This window comes from Triticum urartu, chromosome 1 (genome assembly GCF_003073215.2).
Source record: "Triticum urartu cultivar G1812 chromosome 1, Tu2.1, whole genome shotgun sequence".
Taxonomy (NCBI): Eukaryota; Viridiplantae; Streptophyta; class Magnoliopsida; order Poales; family Poaceae; genus Triticum; species Triticum urartu.
The window spans coordinates 484,405,892-484,430,112 of record NC_053022.1 but is presented as its reverse complement, the minus strand read 5'-3'; the positions used below and the strand labels follow the sequence as shown (position 1 = coordinate 484,430,112).

Sequence of the window (24,221 nt, the reverse complement as noted above, 5' to 3'; positions counted from 1 at the left end):
GTCAAGGTATGTACTCATTGAAAATATATCAAGCGTCTTGATCTATCTCTATAGATCTTGATGCTCAATATGTAAGTAGCTTCACCGAGGTCTTTCTTTGAAAAACTCCTTTCAAATACTCCTTTATGCCTTCCAGAAAATTCTACATTATTTCCGATCAACAATATGGCATTCACATACACTTATCAGAAATGTTGTAGTGCTCCCACTCACTTTCTTGTAAATACAGGCTTCACCGCAAGTCTGTATAAAACCATATATTTTGATCACTTTATAAAAGCATATATTCCAACTCTGAGATGCTTGCGAACCATGCCTCATGGGCAAGATGACTAAGACTCTGTTCTTCAGAACAATGGAGCGAGCAACAAACTTGTTGGAAATAATACATACTGGTGTATGCGGTCTGATGAGTGTTGAGGCTCGCGGCGGGTACTCGTTATTCTGACCTTTGCAGGTGATTTGAGCAGATATGGGTATATCTACTTGATGAAACATAAGTTTGAAACATTTGAAAAGTTCAAATAATTTCAGAGTGAAGTTGAAAATCATCGTAACAAGAAAATAAAGTTTCTACAATCTGATCATGGAGGTGAATATTTGAGTTACGAGTTTGGTCTTCATTTGAAACAATGTGGAATAGTTTTGTAAAGTCACCTCGAACACCATAGCGTAATGGTGTGTCCAAACATCGTAATCATACTTTATTAGATATGGTGCGATCTATGATGTCTCATACTGATTTACTGCTATCGTTTTGGGGTTATGCTTTAGAGACGGCTGCATTCACGTTAAATAGGGAACCATCTAAATTCGTTGAGACGACACCATATGAGCTGTGGTTTGGCAAGAAACCCAAGTTGTCGTTTCTTAAAGTTTGGGGTTGCGATGCTTATGTGAAAAGGCTTCAACCTGATAAGCTCGAACCCAAATTGGAAATATGTGTCTTCATAGGATACCCAAAGTAGACTATTGGGTACACCTTCTATCACAGATCCGAAGGCAAAATATTCGTTGCTAAAAATGGGTCCTTTCTAGAGAAGGAGTTTCTCTCGAAATAAGTGAGTGGGAGGAAAGTAGAACTTGATGAGGTAATTGTACCTTCTCCCGAATTGGAAAGTAGTTCATCACAGAAATCAGTTCTAGTGATTCCTACACCAATTAGTGAGGAAGCTAATGACGATGATCATGAAACTTCTGATCAAGTTACTAACGAACCTCGTAGGTCAACCAGAATAAGATCCACACAAGAGTGGTACGGTAATCCTGTTCTGGAGGTCATGTTACTTGACCATGACGAACCTACGAACTATGAGGAAGCGATGATGAGCCCAGATTCCGCAAAATGGCTTGAGGCCATGAAATCTGAGATAGGATCCATGTATGAGAACAAAGTGTGGACTTTGGTTGACTTGCCCGATGATCGGAAAGCCATAGAGAATAAATGAATCTTCAAGAAGAAGACTGACGCTGACGGTAATGTTACTGTCTACAAGGCTCGACTTGTTGCAAAAGGTTTTCGACAAGTTCAAGGAGTTGACTATGAAGAGACCTTCTCACACGTAGCGATGCTTAAGTCTGTCCGAATCATGTTAGCAATTGCCGCATTTTATGATTATGAAATTTGGCAAATGGATGTCAAAACTGCATTCCTTAATGGATATCTTAAAGAATAGTTGTATATGATGCAACCAGAAGGTTATGTCGATCCTAAAGGTGCTAACAAAGTGTGCAAGCTCCAGTGATCCATTTATGGAAAGGTGCAAGCCTCTCGGAGTTGGAATTTATGCTTTGATAATGTGATCAAAGCATATGGTTTTATACAAACTTTTGGAGAAGCCTGTATTTACAAGAAAGTGAGTGGGAGCTCTGAAGCATTTCTGATATTATATGTGGATGACATATTGTTGATCAGAAATGATACTGAATTTTTGAATAGCATAAAAGGATACTTGAATAATAATTTTTCAATGAAAGACCTCGGTGAAGCTGCTTACATATTGGGCATCAAGATCTATAAAGATATACCAAGAAGCTTAATTGGACTTTCACAAAGCACATACCTTGATAAAGTTTTGAAGAAGTTCAAAATGGATCAGTCAAAGAAAGGGTTCTTGCCTGTGTTACAAGGTGTAAAGTTGAGTCGGACTCAATGCCCAACCACTACAGAAGATAGAGAGAAAATGAAAGTCATTACCTATGCTCCAGCCATAGGTTCTATCATGTATGCAATGTTGTGTACCAGACTTGATGTGTGCCTTGCTATTAGTTTAGAAGGGAGGTACCAAAGTAATCCAGGAGTGGATCACTGGACAGGGTCAAGAACATCCTGGAATATCTGAAAAGAACTAAGGATATGTTTCTTGTTTATGGAGGTGACAAAGAGCTCGTCGTAAATGGTTACATCGATGCAAGCTTTGACACTGATCCGTATGACTCTAAGTCACAAACCGGATACATATTTATATTGAATGGTGGAGCTGTCAGTTGGTGCAGTTCCAAGCAGAGCGTCATGGCGGGATCTACGTGTGAATCAGAGTACATAGCTGCTTCGGAAGCAACAAATCAAGGAGTCTGGATGAAGGAGTTCATATCCGATCTAGGTGTCATACCTAGTGCATCGGGTCCAATGAAAATCTTTTGTGACAATACTGGAGCAATTGCCTTGGCGAAGGAACCCAGATTTCACAAGAGAACCAAACACATCAAGAGACGCTTCAATTCCATCCGTGATCAATTCAAGGAGGGAGACATAGAGATTTGCAAGATACATACGGATCTGAATGTTGCAGACCCGTTGACTAAGCCTCTCTCACGAGCAAAACATGATCAGCACCAAGACTCCATGTGTGTTACAATCATTACTATGTAATCTAGATTATTGACTCTACTGCAAGTGGGAGACTGAAGGAAATATTCCCTAGAGGCAATAATAAAGTTGTTATTTATATTTCCTTATATCACGATAAATGTTTATTGTTCATGCTAGAATGGGATTAACTGGAAACTTAGTACATGTGTGGATACATAGACAAATAGAGTGTCCCTAGTATGCCTCTACTAGACTAGCTCGTTAATCAAAGATGGTTAAGTTTCCTGACCCTAGATATGTGTTGTCATTTGATGAACGGGATCACATCATTAGAGAATGATGTGATGGAAAAGACCCATCTGTTAGCTTAGCATAAATGATCGTTTAGTTTTATTGCTATTGCTTTCTTCATAACTTATACATGTTCCTCTGACTATGAGATTATGCAACTCCCGAATACCGGAGGAACACCTTGTGTGCTATCAAACGTCGCAACGTAACTGGGTGATTATAAAGATGCTCTACAGGGGTCTTCAATGGTATTTGTTGAGTTGGCATAGATCAAGATTAGGATCTGTCACTCCGTGTTTCGGAGAGGTATCTCTGGGCCCTCTTGGTAATGCTCATCACTATAAGCCTTGCAAGAAATGTGACTAATGAGTTAGTTGTGGGATGATGCATTACGTAACGAGTAAAGAGACTTGCCGGTAACGAGATTGAACTAGGTATGATGATACCGACGATCGAATCTCGGGCAAGTAACATACCGATGACAAAGGGAACAGCGTATGTTGTTATGCGGTTTGACCAATAAAGATCTTCATAGAATATGTAGGAGCCAATATGAGCATCTAGGTTCCACTATTGGTTATTGGCCGGAAATGAGTCTCGGTCATGTCTACATAGTCCTCGAACCCATAGGGTTCGCACGCTTAACGTTCGTCGGTATTATGAGTTTATGTGTTTTGATGTACCGAAGGTTGTTCGGAGTCCCGGATGAGATCAGGGACATGACGAGCAGTATCGAAATGGTCGATACATAAAGATTGATATATTGGATGATGTTATTCGGACACCGGATGAGTTCCGAGAGGTACCGGATAATTATCGGAGTGCCGGAGGGTTATCGGGACCCCCTAGGGGAACTAATGGGCCTTGATGGCCTTAGTGTGGAGAGAGGAAGGGCCACAAGGGGCTGCCCCCCCCCCGCCTTGGGTCCGAATTGGACTAGGGGAAGGGGGCGGCGCCCCCCTTTCCTTCCCTTCCCCCTCTCTCTTCCTTCTTTCCCCTTTCCTCCGGATGGAAGCCTACTAGGACTTGGAGTCCTAGTAGGACTCCCTCCTCCTGGCGTGCCCTACAGGACGGCCTCCCCCTCCCCTCCTTTATATACGGGGCAGGGGGCACCCTAGAACACACAAGTTTCTCTTAACCGTGTGCGGTGCCCCCCTCCACAGTTACACACCTCGGTCATATCGTTGTAGTGCTTAGGAGAAGCCCTGCGCCGGTAACTTCATCATCGTCGTCGCCACACTGTCGTGCTGATGGAACTCTCCCTCGTCCTCAACTGGATCAAGAGATCGATGGACTTCATCGAGCTGAACGTGTGCTGAACGCGGGGGTGCCGTACGTTCATTGCTTGGATCGATTGGATCATGAAGACGTTCGACTACATCAACCGCGTTACTAAACGCTTCCGCTTTCGGTGTACGAGGGTACATGGACACACTCTACCCGCTCATTGCTATGCTTCTCCTAGATAGATCTCGCGTGGTCGTAGGAATTTTTTTGAAATACTACATTCCCCAACAATAGGAGACGGACCAGCCCACTTGGGACTCGAGGCCATGCCGCCTCCAATATGCACTACTCCTCCTTGTCGGAGTCTGTCGCCTGTCCAATGCCGGTTGACGTGAGGCTGATGATGGACGTGGATGGGCCTACACTTTCCTCATGCCACTGGTAGGACACGCAGCTGGCAGAGTTCTCATTCATGATTGCATGTGCCGCCCACGCCGCCTCAACATCACGAGGGATGGCGTGAGCATGGGTGGCCTCGTAGAGCGCCCGTGTTTTGGCCACGACGTTGGGGTTCGCCGCTACCATGGCCGCTATACCTTCCTCACTCGCGCGCTCGCCATGGATTTTTCCGTCTGCTAGCCGATGTTGCTTGAGGAGGAAGAGTTTGTACTGATGCTCCTCGACATAGGCGTCGTCTACTCCTTCGCCGTAGTCTCATTGAAGTGCGCCTGCGGCTGCTCGAAAGTCAAGTCGGCGCGGGCGCCGACGCCTCGTCGTAGTCGAAGGCCATCTCCATCGTCAGGTCATCATCGGAGACCCCCGAGAGCTGGCCGACATGCTGCCCTCTAGCTACCTAGCACATCGGCTCTATCAGGCGGCTGCAAGGGCATCCACCTCGTGCTTCTGCTCCATTGAGAGGCTCTCCCACAACCCGTTCCCGCTCGCAGTCAGGGCGGATGTGGTGCACAAGAGGAGAGTGTGGAGCGGACATGGTGTGATGTGGTTTGAGCCATGAGTTAGCCGCCTTTAAATAGTGGATGCCAGTGAGGCCAAGCGTCCAGTTGTGTCAATGCGCGGGCGGCAGAGATGGTTTCTTGGCCGACATGTGTGTTTAATGGCGGCAAATGGACAGACAGGCATTGAACATGCATGTTAGATATATGTCCCACCCCATCTAGTATACGTCTCACCGACAATGAATAGACGCATACATTGGGGATGCAGCACGGGTAGTGCCCTCAGCCAGCGAGCTGCTTTAATGTTGGTGCCAGTGAGAGGTCACATCCGCTCTGGGCCAACATCAATGTGGAGCAGCCGCTTTAAAGCGGCATGAATGCGGGCAACTGGCCTCGGGCAGGAAAGGGCGGGCGAGGAAGATGGTTTTGGGTATGCCAGGATTGTCGAAAGCTGGTGTGGCAGCGGTCTAGACACCCCGCGAATCCCCTCCCCCTCCCCTCTGGTGTTTGCTTCTGGTTTACGAGAAAAAGGACGTCCAGACCGGCCAGCAAACGGAGGCGGGACCGCGTCAGATGGCAAAAAGACCACACGGTCTAAATGTATGCGGACGGTTTGAGGGTCCGCGTTGAAGATGACCTTAGACAAGTTACATTCTACTAACCCCACGGTCAGGATGTAAGAGGGCATCTGGTTTTGTGGCTATCCACCACAGGACAAGGATAAACACTTTTCCCAAGGATGCCACTTGTTTGGTTGAGGGAAAAGGAAAGAAGGGGTAACTAAATATGTGGAAATATTCTGCTAAAAGTTGCTTGCTACAGTCAGGATGTAAGTGACTTACATCCCGACCCCACAGTGGGCGAGCTATGACCAAAGACCAGTTCTTTTAATGCGATTCTGAAGAATCACGGTCCAAAGAATCAAAATCATAAAAGAAGTCATCTATGTCCCAGGAACCGCCTAAAATCAACCCAGAATCGCGGTGCAATCTAGAATCGCGGAAACTTGCGATTCTCATAATTCTAGCCAGTCCCTCAAAACAAAAAGCTTTGTTCCAAACTAGTACCCCTATTGGACAATTTGTTTACGGCCAGAATGCCACTCAGGCCTTGCCGACCGAGAGAGGCCCAAAACGACTGGTTCATCCCTGCAGCAGTCTGTGATGCTGGCGACTTGTCGTATCCTGACGACCGAGGTTTTTATTTTAGAAGAAGTTCAAAAAAGATTTTGCCCCTCGGGCCTCAGACAATCATGTTTTTGTGTCTTGCTCCCTGAAGATCCTTGGCTAGTTCTGCCATTGCCACCACCCAAAAGAAAATAAAACAGTGAGAGATCTCTTGAGCCCCGTGGGCTGGGCCTGCCATGCATCGTCACATGTCGACCCAAGAAAAAGAGCACAAAAAGTAGAGGAGAAGTGGAGAAAGCAAAGGCAGGGAGCGTGGCGCATGTGAGAAAAATAACTCACCGGCCGGCCGGAGCCTCCCGTTCCATCCTCCGGAGGTGGCGCGGTGAATTCATCCGCCACCCTTTTCAATTAATGCGTCCGAGAGGCTCCTCTCTAGAGCAGTGCACAAACGCCCACAAATTTCAACCCACTCGATATCTTCTTCCTCCTCAACTTGTTCACTGCAGGCTCTTCTTCCGGCGGACGCACAGCACACCGGCCGTGCATGCACGCATGAAGGCCGGCGTGTGATCGCAGATCGGGAGCCAGCTGCATGCATGCGCTCGCCGTGAGGTTATCAAAGCTACGTCGTCGTGATCATGGAAAAACAGGTACATGCATGCATCGATCACGCACCGCCTGGCCATGCATGGCCGATCAGTTTCGGATGTGTTTGTTGGTCACCATGCGTGGTCGCTCTGAGCAGGGAAGCAGCCACCAGCTGGACACCTTCGCTCAACTGGACGGCGGGGCGGCGCCGGAGGAGCCGATCGGTGGCGGCGCGGCAGCCGAGATGGTGGACTACATGCTGGGCCAGACGACGCCGCTGCCTCCGGGAGGGCCGCACGGCCAGGTGTCCTTGGACAAGCTCAGCTTCTCCGACGTGCTACAGTTCGCCGACTTCGGCCCCAGGCTCGCGCTCAACCAGCCGTCCGCCGACCACGACGACGCCCGTGACGACGACGAGGAGGACAGCTACTTCTTCAGGTTCCAGTCCCAGCTCTCCGGCTCGGACGACCCTGATCCCCGCGGAGGCGCAGGTATCCACCACGCGGCGGAGCACGAGGGCAGCAAGACGGCGGACGGATCAGGAGGCCCGCACGATCATGGCGGCGGCGTCTCCGAGAGCACCACGCTGGTGCAGCAGTCCGACGGTGGCGGCAGGGTAGGCCAGAAGGCTGGCGGGGAGCAGGCGAAGAGCGGGCGGCGGAAGCGGCCCAGGTCGACGAAGACCAGCGAGGAGGTGGAGAGCCAGCGGATGACGCACATCGCCGTCGAGCGCAACCGGCGGCGACAGATGAACGATTACCTCAGGGTCCTCAGGTCCCTCATGCCAGGATCCTACGTCCAAAGGGTATATGTTTGCACATCTTACTCGCTACCATTGCAACATATAGTTCATCGCTTGCAGTGACATTTCAACGAACAATTTGATTTTCATATGAATTATAAGAACCCAAACTTAAACTTATGGTAGTTCCAATTAAGCCTAAGATTTTCTTATGTCTAAGTCGATGGTGCTATATGAGACATCACGTGAGTCACGAGGGATTGAACTTTTGGTAACATAAAAATTCCAGACCTCGCGGAAATATCTATAAAAAATGAAGTTCTTTCGGATTTCGATCTATCAAATTGCACTGATTTTAAAGAAATTTGGTTTAATTTAAATTTGGTTTGGAACTAGTTCAAATCTGGACAGGAATTTCAAGGTTACAAAAAAAATCTCGCTTAAGATATGTTAGTGCGATTTGCATCGATCGTCGTGTTTTTTTTCTTCCTTCCTCTACTTTGAAGCCAACCTCAATTACTTTGACGATGTTAGGGTTAACTTGGGGTTTACATGCTCAAGGTTTTCTTTTGTTATCAAAACAAAGGGTGGCAGACGAAGCAGACTAGAATTGGATAGCCCTGAATATCATGTGTTGAGACATACTCCCATGCTCCAGCGCCATGTGGGCCGTTGGATCTCAGATCTACTGGTCATAGTGAGACTCCTAGAACATGCACACAAATATGGGACTCTCGAGGCGGTTTTTTGCAAATTTACAAAGCCTCCGACCATGATCAATGGATCTCGTATCCAATGGCCCACGTGGCCTTGGAGCATGGGAGCACCTAATATTCTCCCAAGCCGAGAGTACTATTTTGTCTTCCAAAGCATGGATTTAAAATTTGGATTTGCTAATTTTCAGTCAACACCGAGGACTGTCGATCTTGATGATGAGATTCATGCAAGTTTTTATCTTCCCCTAGCTCTGAAAATTATGACTACCCTTTTTACTGAATGAACAAGTTTTCGTAGCACGATGAACATTTTTCGAGAGTTGAATAAATTTTGTAAAATCGACAATGAATTTGTTAACTTTTAGGCGACGGAGACATAGGCACTCCCTTTAAAATTTCATAGCTAGTTACCCGCAAAAAACAAACTTAGCTAGTTAGATGCTTTTTTTTCAATGTTATCAGTCTGCCTTAGAGTTTATTTGTGTAATTTCTAAAGAAGCTAACGAAGTGCCTGATATACCAGTAGGTCCAGTACACCTAATCCATACAATATTCCCCTAAAAAACCTAATCCATACACCATACAATACATGACCCCCTATAACTTTGGTAACATATGGCACGATGCCGTGCAGGGAGATCAAGCATCCATCATAGGCGGAGCCATAGAGTTCATACGTGAGCTAGAGCAGCTAATCCAGTGCCTCGAGTCACAGAAGCGGCGGCGCCTGTACGGCGACACGCCACGGCCGGTCGCTGACGCGTCCGCCCCGGTGGTGCCGGCGACATCCATCCACGAGCCGCCGCCGCAAGGGCACGAGGCTGCGCCGTTCTACGTCTCCCCGAGCCTCTCGTTCCCCGGGGCGGGGAACGGTGACGGTGCCGCCGGAGCCAAGGTGATGATCGACCTCGACGCGTGCGGCGGCGGGCTCCGGGAGGAGGTGGCCGAGAACAAGTCGAGCCTGGCGGACATCGAGGTGCGCGTGCTGGGCGAGGACGCGGTGATCAAGGTCCTGTCTCGCCGCCGGCCGGAGCAGCTGATCAAGACCATCGCCGTGCTGGAGGAGATGCACATGTCCATCCTCCACACCAACATCACCACCATCGAGCAGACCGTCCTCTACTCCTTCAACGTCAAGGTACGCACGAGCATTCATTTTGTGTACCAACTGAATGCAGATCAGATTATCGACCGCGGGATTGAATTGCTGCTTCTGATGTTAGATCACGAGCGAGCCAAGATTCACGGCCGAGGAGATCGTTGGCGCCGTCCACCAGATCCTCAGCTTCATCGACGTCAACTACACGTTATGACCGACCCATCCCTTTACTCAGGATTGAGCTCCTGTTGTCGATCTCGACTCGATTAATTTCAAATTCTATACGTACATTGTGCGCTTAATTATATTTTTTCCTCCCTCGAGTACTTGTGCTTAATTGTATCTGTATGACGATATACACTGTTCCTTCTTCACTCTCGTATGCATGTAAACTGATTAGATGTACAATGAGTGACTCCATATATACTCTATAATGGGGTTGTCTATATGTAAGTTATCTGAATTTTCAAATATTTCATTTAATTTTTTTACCAGCCTTCGTTTGCGACCAAGAACTAACATGTTTTTTTTCTTTTTGGTGAATGAACTATTAAATTTCTTAACGTGGTGTCCCTGCTACGCCAATTGGTGAGCCTACTCGAAAGATATTCAACTCAAGTGATTAGCACACATAAAAAAGGGAAGGGATTTGGGAATAACAACTACTATTGATTCATAGAGAATGAAACAAAATTAGAAGAAAAAAAGGGCAAGCAACAAAAAAACTTATTATTAGTAGACATAATTCATGGACTGGTATTTTTTATTTTATTTTTGCGAGAATTTTTTTTTTGATCTCTTCATCTTCAATCATGGTATTAACTGCAAGAGAATGAAACAAAAGAGATCCGGTGATATTTTGATGGTTGTTAATAAAGCAACGATTGAGGTTTGAAAAATGCAGGTGGGTGATTTTGCTGTCAAAATTCATGTGTATTCGAGAGTTGATGGCTTTATTTTGGTTTTGGTGGCAGTATATGGGGCTGCCCAATCAGATCTTAAACCTGCTTTCCTAGTTGGGTTGAGTTGTGATTTGTGGCTATGAATCTTTACCCGTATTGGTGTTGGAGACTTTAATACTCCCTCCGTTCCTTTATGTAAGGTGTGTTTGTTTTTTGATAAAATTCCACAATGTAAGATGTATTTTTTTTCTAATTTCTCATAATTCCGTTTTTGACCCTCTAGGAAAAGAAAAGTATATCTCCCCCGATTGCATGTGTCTACTTCTAGAGAAAAAAGGGAATGTATCCCTCTCCCGATTGTGTGTATCTCTTCCTTTCCTAGCCTAAATGATTTACTTGCTGCTAATCAACGAATTAGACAAGAGTAATTTCGTCCTAAATTATTAATATTTATGTGCCTTGGTCATCATGCCAGAAATAATACACCTTAGATAAAGGAACAAAGAGAGTATAATTTAGAGACAGGACACGGAAGGAATGATAACTTTGACGCTAGATGACCCTTTACATTCGATGCTGTTATTGAAAACCTAGATTTGAGATAGCTCTTTCGGGTCGATGGTATAATTCGGCTAACGGTCTGTAAACAGCAACGTACGAGAAGTTGGATCATATCTTGACAAGTTTCCTCTGGTACCCATGTGGGAACTTTAGAGGAGTATTTCTGGCCAGAAACTTCCTCCTCCTCCCCCTCCCCCCTCTTTTGGATTTCGATGAGGCCGTTGATGTGGGGAACAAGACCGCTTTGTCATTTGAGTTGTCATGCATGATCCGGGCAGGAAGGACACCAAGGTTGAAGTGGAAATTTAAGATCCGACATCTGAGAAAATTATTTCAGGGCTACGCTAAGAGTTTGAGTGGTGTTTATAAGAAAGAAAAGGATCAATTGATTGCTTTCGTTGAAGCTTCCGACATTAAAGCAGAATCATTCCCTGTAAGTGCGGCAGCATATTATGTCAAGCGGGAGGTAATGCGCGAGGAGGAGATCAAATGCGCCCAACCTGCTAAGGTTAGACGCGCTTGGGAAGGGGATAACAATACAAGATTTTTCCATTTGATTGTGAGTGGCAAGCATCGGAAAAAAATCTTCCAATTAGAGCATGTTGAGAGGACCAATGTCTATAAGCTTACATCGTCAATTATTATAAGGAAATTTTTGGTTCTCTATTGTCCCATTTTGTAACAATAACAATGGATGAGGGCATTACCTACGATACACCCCAACTCTCTCCCGAAGAAAACACTGTATTGACAAGTTTTTGGAAAAATAGGTGTCGGGGCCATTGTCGGGGGTCATCCAAGGAGATATATTGCCAATGTTTGAGGACTCATACATTGATAATTTTTTGTTGTTCTGTCTTAACTTCGGTATTATTTGTTGCTTCCTAAGGAGGATGCGGTACAAATAGGGTAGTTTAGGCCACTTTGTCTGTTGAGTGTGAGCTTTAAGAGATATTTATGTGTATGACGGATTTGAATCTCCACTCTCCGTGATTTTATAGAGATACTAGATATCTTGTTGGGATACCCCATTAGCTCTTCACTCCCCGAGTCTGTATATTAGTGTGTAGAGGAAAGATGTTTATGCTGCATTGGTTCTTGGGGCAAGTCATTGAACATTTAGTTCCGACAGGTTTGGGTTGTTGATAAATGGGTGTGGTACATTTAGTGCATAGATAGATGTCTATCAACCTAGCATAAATTTACCATTGAACTGCCAAAACGTCATATATTATGGTACAAAGTGAGTATTTCACTGAAGGTTCACTATTAATGATGTTTTCATAGTCAAATTCATGTACGTGGATCTCATAAACACATACTCCATATTTTGCAGATAACACATTTGAAAGACCAAAGTGTCGATTGAAATCAAGATTCTCATGTGGTTTTATGCACCGGGGTAATCCTCATCAATCAAAATCTAGCTAAACATATAATTGGTAGGAATGTAAAAATGTTGTTTCGGTGACCAAGAGAAAATAATTCAACATCCTTTTCTTTCCTGCCTGTTTACCCTTTTGGTTTGGCGTCTGATTCGTATAGCTTTCAGTCTACCTCCGCCTAGGTGCCTAGTAGTATATCGAATTTGTTCCGGAACTAGTTGGCTCAAACTACGGATCCAGACCTTATGAACAGGCGTCCTAGGACCCAAACCCAAAAATCCACATTTTCACATGTATTTGGCTCAAACTATGTCTTACAACTGCAAATGCATACAAAAATTGCTTGCGCGAGTGTTGTTGCATCACTGGTTCACTGGCCTGTCCACATTGGCATTTTATCAAACAGCTAGTGTCCCTGCTATACGAAGCAAAAAGCCCCTAACGGTGGCCGGCGCTTCCCGGCTTTCTCGTCAGATCACGGTCGCTTCACGCCGCCGCCGGTGCCTCTGCCGCAACAAAGGTCAGCCACCGAACCCTCCTCCCTTTCCTACCCCCTACGGATGCTTGGGCTGTACTTCTTCTCTTCTTACTACCCATCCTGGATGCTGCCCTCCCCGCTCCATTGCGGCTGCTCGACGATAGGGCTCGCGCCTCTGGGCGCCCGGAATTGACCGACGGCAACCAGGGATTCCTCTTCGTCTGTATGTAGTAGTATGTGCTTGCGTGCAATGCAAGGTGCTAGCTATATCCGTGGAAAGGGGATTATTCCCAAATATCCAGCCAAGAAATGGAGCATCGTTCACAATTGAAAAGAAATGGGCAGATTGACTTGAAATGCTCCTACTTGGTTTACAACACAATCTTTTTATCAAGCTAACGAATCCGATTCGGAGGGTAATCTTTGTTACAACAAAATGAGTAAATGGCTCACTTTAATTTTCAGCCAATCCAAACTTGATCCTATCAATTTTGAACCGAGCCAATCACCTGTTCAAGGTCTGAATTATTCTAAGAAGCAATCTCACTGACGAATGAAAATATAAATACATGGCTTTCCTCCCCCTATCTATGTGTGGCAGCAGCTATAACTAACGCCACATGCTTTTCACTCCATGTAGTTTGTACACTAATATATGCCCCAGCTCCCTCTGGCACCTGCAGAGCTAGAACTGCTACCCGATGCTACCGAATTTTTTGTTGCGCTGACCTCACAAGTTAGAAGTTCTCCTTGTGGAAATGGAACCGTGTTGTTGTCGTGTGGCTGAATTCTATTGCAAGTTCCCTGAGTGTTTTTGTAAGCGTCGGAGATCCACAATAGAAAACACCTGCAGAAGATTTATGCAGCACCATCTTAGTATATATATCTTTGTAATGTTAAGTAGGATTCGACACTTAAATTTTGATCAGGTGCACACAAAAAAATAAAAACAAATGTGACTCGCCTATACGAGCATTCTTGTGGGTATTTGCCAAATCAGAGTACACCTTTCTCCAGTTTGGCCTTGCAAAATGTGTCCGGATCTGTGAAACAGCGGTCAGGAAAGGAAGCAACCATGGTGTATCTGAATCTTATTGCAGTTAACAAAGGGAGGGAGAAGGGAGGGAGAAAAAAACCTTGCTGCCGGAGACGATATCCACACCATTTTTTGCGTGTTGGAGCGATTGAACCATGGCAATCAGAGCTGACCTCGCATCTCCTTCCTCGTACACACTGGTTAGGTAGTTGTGCATCTCTATTGCATTCTGTACAGCAAGAGATTAAGTTATTTTTCTTTTACAAAACTGAACTATGTGGGACGTTGCTGTTTACTGAAACAGTTTCGGTTGAGCAGTACATCGCTATCACATTCAGCAACTTCATTCATGACACCTTTGAACCATTCAAAGGAGCCTTGTTCCCTGGTAACCCAATAGAAGTAAGCTCGGCTTGGCCCGTTGCTCTTGAAGCTGCTGCCTGCCTCCTCGTCATTCATGCTTTGCTGCTCCTGTTGAATCAAATTCATTTTAGGCTTTTGTGCATCTGCACTCATGTATGAGAAATAACTTTTAGTGACTGAGTTACATTATTAGACTTTATGTTGTGCAGGAGATCCTTCAGTATGCTGATGAAAGGAGTTGCACCAATTCCAAGGCCAATAAGGAAAAGGATGTCGTATTTCTTGTAATTTTGAGCTGGTGCACCGAAAGGGCCATCAACAAAGATCTTGGGAAATCTAAATAAAGAAAGCCAAGTCACTAAAGTTAGTGCAATATCGCCTATATACATATCCTCAAGCAATTCCTTAAGAAAGCTTAAGGTATAATCACCTAGTATTCTCGTCCGCGCCTTCTGCTATGACTGTGGTCTCAAGTCTTGATAGTGTAGCCTTCTTGGAATTTACTTCTTCTTCACAGGCCTGCATGAATTATTATACTTTTTCATCAGTTAAGTAAAATATATAGAGTGTAAGCTCCTCACAAGTTGTACTTCTTCTATGCTCCCTCCTCACTTTTTCTACTGACCTTCCCAAATAGGTTCCTTAGTTCTGTTGTCCAGTCACCTAATGTGCGGATATGTACACTCAAGTAGTCGTCCCCAGGTGCAGAGGTGATGGAGAAGGGATGCCTGCAAACATTGAAGAAAATTTTGAAGCCAAAGCCTTGGAAAACTCATAACTTGGAAAATATGGATGATGGGATGGTACCATTCAAAAGGCGAGACGTCTGGGCATTTTACAAAGAGGTACATCCCACTTTTGTATTTGAAACTTGATGGCTTCTTCATGTAAAGAGAGAGAACATTTCCTGGGTAAATTGCTGCCTGCATGACACATAGAACCATGCATAATATTACCAGTTCTCTTGTGATACTTGCACTTTAAAATGTATACTGAGGAAACTTGTATGTTGTATACTTGTAGAATCTATAGCTTACCTTGATGACAGTCACTCCATAATTCTTCTCACGAACTCTTCTGGTGGCTCTCTCGCTGGCATAGAAGATAACAGGAACTGCTATGTACATCCATCCCTGTAGAAGCACATCCAAAGTTACAATTTCAATTTATGCACATTCATAACTACTCTTGCCAAACATAATTGAGAGCAAGAGCAATACCGTTTTCTTGTACCACGGCTTGGTGAGGAATAAGTAGTAGGAGTGCATCACCAGAAGGATGTATGCAAACACCAGCAGGTGGTGGGCATACCAGAAGGAATTGAAGCCAGCCAGGTGGTGCAGTGGCGATGGCAGCTTCACGACGCTCCTCCTGAAGGAGGTTGTCGCCAGTGTAAAGGAGAATGACATTATGAGGACCAGGAGGATACCAGTCCACCCTGGAGTGCTCGCGAACAGAGTTCCCCATGTTGGTTGAACATAGTTGAAGAAGGGCCCCAGCTTCTCCTGGAACTTGTCACTTGGGCAGGAGACCAGCCTTGGGAAGTCGCAGGTCAGGTGAACAACCGTATGCATACCCGCTCCAATTGCAATTCCAACCGCGATAACCTGGATACATTGCGATCGTTAAAGGGGGGCGTACTGTGCATTGCATGATGCAGATGCCGGTAAGATGTTCCTTGTATTGTCCTGGAATGGAAATGGCACAAGGGCTATGTACCTTGTGGAAGTTTATGTTGTCGTCAAATGGTATGACGGCGCTGAGTGCAGTCGACCGGAGTGCTGTTAGCGTGTTTCGGCACACCGGGAGGAGTATGAGGGCCATGTTCAGCTTGGTCGTCTCAGCGGCACCCTTGGCGATGCAGACACAGTACCCCATCACCTCGAAGACGGCCCGATTCCTGTACTGTATGAACTTGAATATGAAGAGGGCAATGTTGGCGACCCCCCACAGCGCCAGGAACCATATCCTCTTCCAGTTCTCGTGGATGAAGTCGACGGTCTCGTGAATCTGTTTCTGCATTGGGCTCCGGTGACTGGACGGAACCATTGTCTTGGCGAGGCTGGTTGACGCCTGGTCCATCTGATCCTGTGACCCCTCTTCCATCACCATCTTACGGAGTAGCTTCTCCAGCTGCCAAATCTGCATCAGGACAGAAGATGAGCATATATGTAAGCATGCTGGTGCTGCATCAGAAGAAGATAAGTTTTCATTTCTTGGCACCTCAATGTAGCCGCGGGCATCAGGGTCCAGCTCCTCCATGATGAGCGAGGCGTAGGTCGCAGCATGTTTCTTCAGCTTGGCAAGCTTGTTCGCCCCCGCGCTCAGCACTATGATCTGCACATGGAATGAAAACCCTGAAATTTCATAGAGGCTGGCTTTGTGGAGAAGGGCAGGCAGGTCCGGAGACGGCGTGCTACCGACCTCCTTGACCTCATCTTCTGTGAGCTTTCCGTCGCCGTTCTTGTCGCACCTGGTTGCAAAACAATCTCATCAAGACGCCGGCAGTGAGGTATCGCAACCGAAGAGAAGGTAAGGTAGACCTTTATTACATGTCAAAGAATATGCGTAGCCGTGCATCGAAGTTGTTGTCAGACATCTCTTCCCAGCACTCCTGGAGCTGCTCCTTGGTGAGTCCTTGTTCTGGGTCGATCTTCCTTCTCCTCGCCATCGCCACGAACACCTCGCTTGCGAATTCCTTGGAGTCCGCCATGCCTGTGAGAAGCAGAGCCGTTCTGGGCTTAGATATTCAGAGATGAAACAATGTGGCTGGTTAATGCTTTGCTGGCCAACGTAGACAGATGTAGACAGATTCAGTTTCAAGATGATACATTGCTAATTATCCTCTGATAAATAAACGATTGCGTTCCAGATCAACCAATGTGGCTGGCTAATGCTTTGCTGGCCAACCTGAAAATGAATCTGACATGTTTTGGAAAAGAGAGCAGAGCACTGCTGAATTCTGACATGCTTTGCCGGACCGTCAAGCTAGCAGGTATCAGAGATTCAGAGAGCATCGAGATTGCGGGAGCGGGAAGGCAACAAGAAAGGACGGCCGGTTGATCGGGGAAACGGACGTACCGATGCACTTGGCGAAGTTCTCCTGGTGGAGGCGGCCGTCGGCGCTCATCTCGTCGAAGCGCTTCTCGACGGACTTCCAGCCGTCCTTGCCGGCGGCGGCCTTGTCGAGGAAGCGGAGGCCCTTGAGCGCCGGCTGCGCGCTGGAGTGGGTGCGCTTGAGGCCCATGTCGGGCACGCGGAAGGAGGTGACCCTCGACGCCAGCCGCTTCATCCCGGACGTCAGCCGCGACGGCTGCTTCCGCATGGTGGGCGCCGAGTACGGGTGCGGCTGCGGCGGCGGCTGCTTATGATGCTCGCCGCCGAGCGGCACGTCCACGTACCCCTCCGACGACGACGCCATTGCGCGCTGCACCGGTGATGGCACCACCGCCCAAGCCCAATGCGAGGCCGCTGGTGGGCGTAGTAAATTTGGAAGGTGGGAGACGAGGTGGGGAGGGGAGGAGAAAGCGAGGAGAACTGTGGCGCGTGTTGCGGAGAGGGGTCGCGCCAATTTTAGCCGTTGCACTGCATGCGCGGCAAGGCCGGACGAGCCTAGCCTGCCGCTCGGCGTGTCTCTTCTTCCTTTTGTTTGGACCTGAGATGAGAGCGTGGCACGGGCACCTGTGGCCGTGGCGTGCCGTCCACGCGAGTCTGCCCTGCGCTGCACAGCCAGACGTGACTGTGCGACGTGAGTGCTGGTAGGTGCCATTCGCCAAAAGCGCCGCGCCCAAGTTTTTTTTGTGGAAAAAGCGTTCGGACGTAGAGTGATCTAAAAGTTCTTATTAGTAGCAAAACACTCCTGAAAAGTAAAAAAAAATACTCCCTCCGTCCCAAAAAAAATAAAGTTCTGAGATTTTTCTAGGTCAAAGTTACTAATATATATTTTTTGTAAAAATATCAAATCTATTATAAAGATTCACCGGAAGTGCAAAGCGCCCCAAACATAATAAAAACTAGGTGATTTCCCTGCACGTTGCTGCGGGAGCTTAAAGATTAATTTTGGACACATTCTATACGAATGAAATGACCTAAATCGAAAGCTATTACTTTTGAAAGTAATTATACGTAAACAAAGGGTATGCATGTATGTTGGATTATTGGAAATGGAACAATTAAATTGGCGTATGCATGTCCTACAAAATAGTTCTGGTGGATGATGACGTGTCATATTTGATGATGTGGAGGGCTGCATGTTGAGAGAATTAGACTTAGTGGGGATCAACTATTTATGTATTATAGATTACATCGAGTTCCATGGGCAACCGAACGACCATATCCGCCGCCAGAACGAGCACTACAAGAAATATGTCAACTTGCGACCATCACTATTGATCACTGAAAGGTCATTGTTTTCATTTGTGACCTTTTTGTGACAAAAAACAGATGGTCAAAACCTGGCGGTCGTAAACTGAAATAACGACCTTCTCTGTGAGAAGGTCCTAGACGTTTACGACCAAAACAAAAGGTCATTGGTTCTATGACCTTCGGTTTTGGTCGCTAGCTGTCTGTCCAGGCCACGTCGGATCTGACGTGGCAAGCTGATGTGGCAAAATTGCGACCAAATGAGAAGGTCGTTGATTACAATCAGCCCGTTCCAATTGGGGGTTTTACATGGGCCGAGCCCATTAATTCAGCCCATTTTATGTTTTTGCCCGTTAATTTTCGCTAGCTATATGGGCCTAGCCCAACAATTTGGCCTTTTTGTTTTCTAAGCCTTTTCCATTTTCTAGGCCTGAGCCTTTTTGCGGTCCATTTTCTATTTTTAAGACTTTTTTTGTTTCATCTTTGTCCAGCATTGTTTTGGCCAAAGCCTCTTCCAGCCCATCAATATTTTCAGCCCACTAATTCATAGGACTGGACAACAGAGAAATAGATGAGTTTTATTATTATTTTGCTATCAAAGCAATATTTGTTTCGCCGTACAATCATATATCATATATGTACATCTTCATCAGATTATGTATACATAAGCAGCAGCAACTAAAAAGAATGCCATTTATATCAAACGACAGCGAAGCAACAAAAAAGATATACTGTCATCACAACTCCAACAGACAACTAATGTACACTACCTACGAGAAGGCCAAACAGAAAAGGAATCGCTGAAAAGATGATCACTAGCTTAGATATTCAGAGACCACTGCCACATTGTCGATTGGATTTGGTTGCAGCCCTTCCATTTTGCTAAGAGCATCTTTCCAGCAGCATATCTTCTCATAACCTAAAAAGAGAACATAAACCAGCATAAGAATTTGAAACTTCTTGTCCTACCAAAATATTAGTACTTGTTTAAAACAAAGGATTATCAGCAAAAGTTATTTCCACAACCGTTCGGTGGATACTGATGGTAGTTAGTCGGTAGGCTGATTAGTTCAGTAAGTGTGTTAAATAACCAGGAGCATTTTCTCTAAAACTGGACCATTTTTCCTTAAAACTAAACCAGGTATATAGTTCAAAGTGTATTGAGCATGTGACACAAAGCATTTTCTCTATAGACTAAGATTTGAAGTTTTCCTCAGTGAAACATATGAACACAATAGGCTTCAGCTTTGATATAAAACCTGAAAACCTTTTTGGGACTATACAAAGGGTAAACAAAATGGGTAGCTTGCAAAGAAGGCGATACAAAGATATACAACAAGGCTCCAAGCACAAGCATCTCTACACAACAGTTAGACACATACCACATCTCACCCCAGAATAACAAATCACAAATAGAATAGCTAAACTAAGCAAGCACAAACATAGCAGGTACGAATCTGTTGCATCAAGCAAGGAAACAATGAAAGGCTCCGACGAATTTCCATCAAACCTTGTCCTGGCAGGACTAAAGAGCTATTGAATGTTATAAAGATACGTAAAGAATTAGCTATACTACACAGCATGACTAGCATCCAGCAAGCATTGACAAGACACAAATTTCGTTCACGAAATGATACGAGAATCAGAATCAGTACCATCTTAGCTTTAGTAGCATGTCAGTTTTTCCTGCTCCATGGCTATCATAAACAAAAACCCCTTGAAAACCTGAAGAAGATTAAACAAGGCTGCTTTAACAACACTAAGGAGATTTCACATGAAGGAAATATGCCCTAGAGGCAATAATAAAGTTGTTATTTATTTCCTTATATTCATGATAAATGTTTATTATTCATGCTAGAATTGTATTAACCGGAAACATAATACATGTGTGAATACATAGACAAACAGAGTGTCACTAGTATGCCTCTACTTGACTAGCTCGTTAATCAAAGATGGTTATGTTTCCTAACCATGGACAAAGAGTTGTTATTTGATTAACGGGATCACATCATTAGTTAAATGATCTGATTGACATGACCCATTCCATTAGCTTAGCACCCGATCGTTTAGTATGTTGCTATTGCTTTCTTCATGACTTATACATGTTCCTATGACTATGAGATTATGCAACTCCCGTTTGCCGGAGGAACACTTTGTGTGCTACCAAACGTCACAACGTAACTGGGTGATTATAAAGGAGCTCTACAGGTGTCTCCAAAGGTACATGTTGGGTTGGCGTATTTCGAGATTAGGATTTGTCACTCCGATTGTCGGAGAGGTATCTCTGGGCCCTCTCGGTAATGCACATCACTAAGCCTTGCAAGCATTGCAACTAATGAGTTAGTTGCGGGATGATGTATTACGGAACGAGTAAAGAGACTTGCCGGTAACTAGATTGAACTAGGTATAGGATACCGACGATCGAATCTCGGGCAAGTAACATACCGATGACAAAGGGAACAACATATGTTGTTATGCGGTCTGACCGATTAAAGATCTTCGTAGAATATGTAGGAACCAATATGGGAATCCAGGTCCCGCTATTGGTTATTGACCGGAGACGTGTCTCGGTCATGTCTACATTGTTCTCGAACCCGTAGCGTCCGCACGCTTAAGGTTACGATGACATTTATATTATGAGTTTATACATTTTGATGTACCGAAGTTTGTTCGGAGTCCCGGATGTGATCACGGACATGACGAGGAGTCTCGAAATGGTCGAGACATAAAGATTGATATATTGGAAGCCTATGTTTGGATATCGAAAGTGTTCCGGGTGAAATCGGGATTTTACCGGAGTACCGGGAGGTTACCGGAACCCCCCGGGAGGTATATGGGCCTTAGTGGGCCTTAGTGGAAGAGAGGAGAGGTGGCCATAGATGGGCCGCACGCCCCTCCCCCCCTTGGTCCGAATAGGACAAGGAGAGGGGGCCGGCCCCCCTTCCTCCTCTCTCTCCTCTCTTCCCCCCTCCGCAAATCCTATTCCAACTAGGAAAGGGGGGGAGTCCTACTCCCGGAAGGAGTAGGACTCCTCCTGGCGCGCCTCCTCTTGGCCGGCCAGCCCCCCCCTTTGAGCCTTTATATACGGAGGCAAGGGGCACCCCTAGAGACACAAGTTGATCCACGTGATCATATTCTTAGCCGTGTGCGGTGCCCCCTTCCACCATAGTCCTCGATAATATTGTAGCGGTGCTTAGGCGAAGCCCTGCGACGGTAGAACATCAAGATCGTCACCACGCCGTCATGCTGACGGAACTCTTCCCCGACACTTTGCTGGATCGGAGTCCGGGGATCGTCATCGAGCTGAACGTGTGCTAGAACTCGGAGGTGCCGTAGTTTCGGTGCTTGATCGGTCGGGCCGTGGAGACGTACGACTACATCAATCAAGTTAACGCTTCCATTGTCGATCTACAAGGGTACGTAGATCACACTCTCCCCCTCTCGTTGCTATGCATCACCATGATCTTGCGTGTGCGTAGGATTTTTTTTGAAATTACTACGAAACCCAACAGTGGCATCAGAGCCAGGTTTTATGTGTTGATGTTATATGCACGAGTAGAACACAAGTGAGTTGTGGGCGATATAAGTCATACTGCTTACCAGCATGTCATACTTTGGTTCTTAACTTGTTTTTGTAGGGCATATTGTGATGTGATATGGTCAAGACATGATGCTATATTTTATTGTATGAGATGATCATGTTTTGCCCGAGTCATCGGCAACTGGCAGGAGCCATATGGTTGTCGCTTTATTGTATGCAATGCAATCGCCCTGCAATTGATTTACTTTATCACTAAACGGTAGCGATAGTCGTAGAAGTAATAGTTGGTGAGACGACAATGATGCTACGATGGAGATCAAGGTGTCGCGCTGGTGACGATGGTGATCATGATGGTGCTTCGGAGATGGAGATCACAAGCACAAGATGATGATGGCCATATCATATCACTTATATTGATTTCATGTGATGTTTATCTTTTATGCATCTTATTTTGCTTTGATTGACGGTAGCATTATAAGATGATCTCTCACTAAATTTCAAGATAAAAGTGTTCTCCCTGAGTATGCACCGTTGCCAAAGTTCGTCGTGCCCAGACACCATGTGATGATCGGGTGTGATAAGCTCTACGTCCATCTACAACGGGTGCAAGCCAGTTTTGCACATCGCAGAATACTCAGGTTAAACTTGACGAGCCTAGCATATGCAGATATGGCCTCAGAACACTGAGACCGAAAGGTCGAGCGTGAATCATATAGTAGATATGATCAACATAATGATGTCACCATTGAAAACTACTCCATTTCACGTGATGATCGGTTATGGTTTAGTTGATTTGGATCACGTGATCACTTAGATGATTAGAGAGATGTCTATCTAAGTGGGAGTTCTTAAGTAATATGATTAATTGAACTTAAATTTATCATGAACTTAGTACTGATAGTATTTTGCATGTCTATGTTTGTTGTAGATAGATGGCTCGTTGTTGTTCGCTGAATTTTAATGCGTTCCTTGAGAAAGCAAAGTTGAAAGATGATGGTAAGCAATTACACGGACTGGGTCCGTAACTTGAGGATTATCCTCATTGCTGCACAGAAGAATTACGTCCTGGAAGCACGCTAAGTGCAAACCTGCTGCAGGAGCAACACCAGATGTTATGAACACTGGCAGAGCAAAGCTGATGACTACTCGATAGTTCAGTGTGCCATGCTTTACGGCTTAGAACCGGGACTTCAACGACGTTTTGAACGTCATGGAGCATATGAGATGTTCCAGGAGTTGAAGTTAATATTTCAAGCAAATGCCCGGATTAGAGATATGAAGTCTCCAATAAGTTCTATAGCTGCAAGATGGAGGAGAATAGTTCTGTCACTGAGCATATACTCAAAATGTCTGGGTATCATAATCACTTGACTCAACTGGGAGTTAATCTTCCTGTTGATAGTGTCATTGACAGAGTTCTTCAATCACTGCCACCAAGCTACAAGAGCTTCGTGATGAACTATAATATGCAAGGGATGAATAAGACAATTCTCGAGCTCTTCGCAATGCTAAAGCTGTGGAGGTAGAAATCAAAAGGAGCATCAAGTGTTGATGGTCAATAAGACCGCCAGTTTCAAGAAAAAGGGCAAAGGGAAGAAGAAGGGGAACTTCAAGAAGAAAGCAAACAAGTTGCTGCTCAGGAGAAGAAACCCAAGTCTGGACCTAAGCCTGAGGCTGAGTGCTTCTACTGCAAACAGACTGGTCACTGGAAGCGGAACTGCCCCAAGTATTTGCGGATAAGAAGGATGGCAAGGTGAACAAAGGTATATGTGATATACATGTTATTGATGTGTACCTTACCAGAGCTCGCAGTAGCACCTGGGTATTTGATACTGGTTCTGTTGCTAATATTTGCAACTCGAAACAGGGACTACGGATTAAGCGAACACTGGCTAAGGACGAGGTGACGATGCGCGTGGGAAATGGTTCCAAAGTCGATGTGATCGCGTCGGCACGCTACCTCTACATCTACCTTCGGGATTAGTTTTAGACCTAAATAATTGTTATTTGGTGCCAGCGTTGAGCATGAACATTA

The 24,221-nt window shown here is 45.5% G+C and overlaps 2 protein-coding genes and 1 long non-coding RNA gene across 3 annotated transcripts; 2 read left to right on the top strand and 1 right to left on the bottom strand.

Annotated features, from left to right (window-relative positions):
- The first annotated feature begins 6,807 nt into the window (after positions 1–6,807).
- LOC125521107 (transcription factor FAMA-like) lies at positions 6,808–10,049 on the top strand. The gene is made up of 4 exons (XM_048686159.1): positions 6,808–7,063; positions 7,159–7,806; positions 9,094–9,597; positions 9,683–10,049. Exons 1-4 carry the CDS (start codon positions 7,052–7,054, stop codon positions 9,770–9,772), a joined length of 1,254 nt encoding a protein of 417 aa, XP_048542116.1. The 5' UTR covers positions 6,808–7,051; the 3' UTR covers positions 9,773–10,049.
- A 2,683-nt stretch (positions 10,050–12,732) lies between these two features.
- On the top strand, positions 12,733–15,060 carry LOC125521100. Its single transcript, XR_007289018.1, has 3 exons — positions 12,733–12,926; positions 14,493–14,703; positions 14,921–15,060. It is a non-coding gene; the product is annotated as an uncharacterized LOC125521100 (long non-coding RNA).
- On the bottom strand, positions 13,269–17,883 carry LOC125521092 (putative respiratory burst oxidase homolog protein H). Its single transcript, XM_048686143.1, has 15 exons — positions 17,365–17,883; positions 16,836–16,998; positions 16,708–16,756; positions 16,507–16,620; positions 16,003–16,425; positions 15,504–15,890; positions 15,321–15,416; positions 15,091–15,206; positions 14,909–15,011; positions 14,714–14,802; positions 14,469–14,619; positions 14,242–14,391; positions 14,021–14,149; positions 13,849–13,927; positions 13,269–13,731 (listed from the first exon to the last, which is right to left on the bottom strand). The coding sequence occupies exons 1-15, from the start codon at positions 17,702–17,704 to the stop codon at positions 13,622–13,624; spliced, it is 2,499 nt and encodes an 832-aa protein (XP_048542100.1). The 5' UTR covers positions 17,705–17,883; the 3' UTR covers positions 13,269–13,621.
- Positions 17,884–24,221: the final 6,338 nt, after the last annotated feature.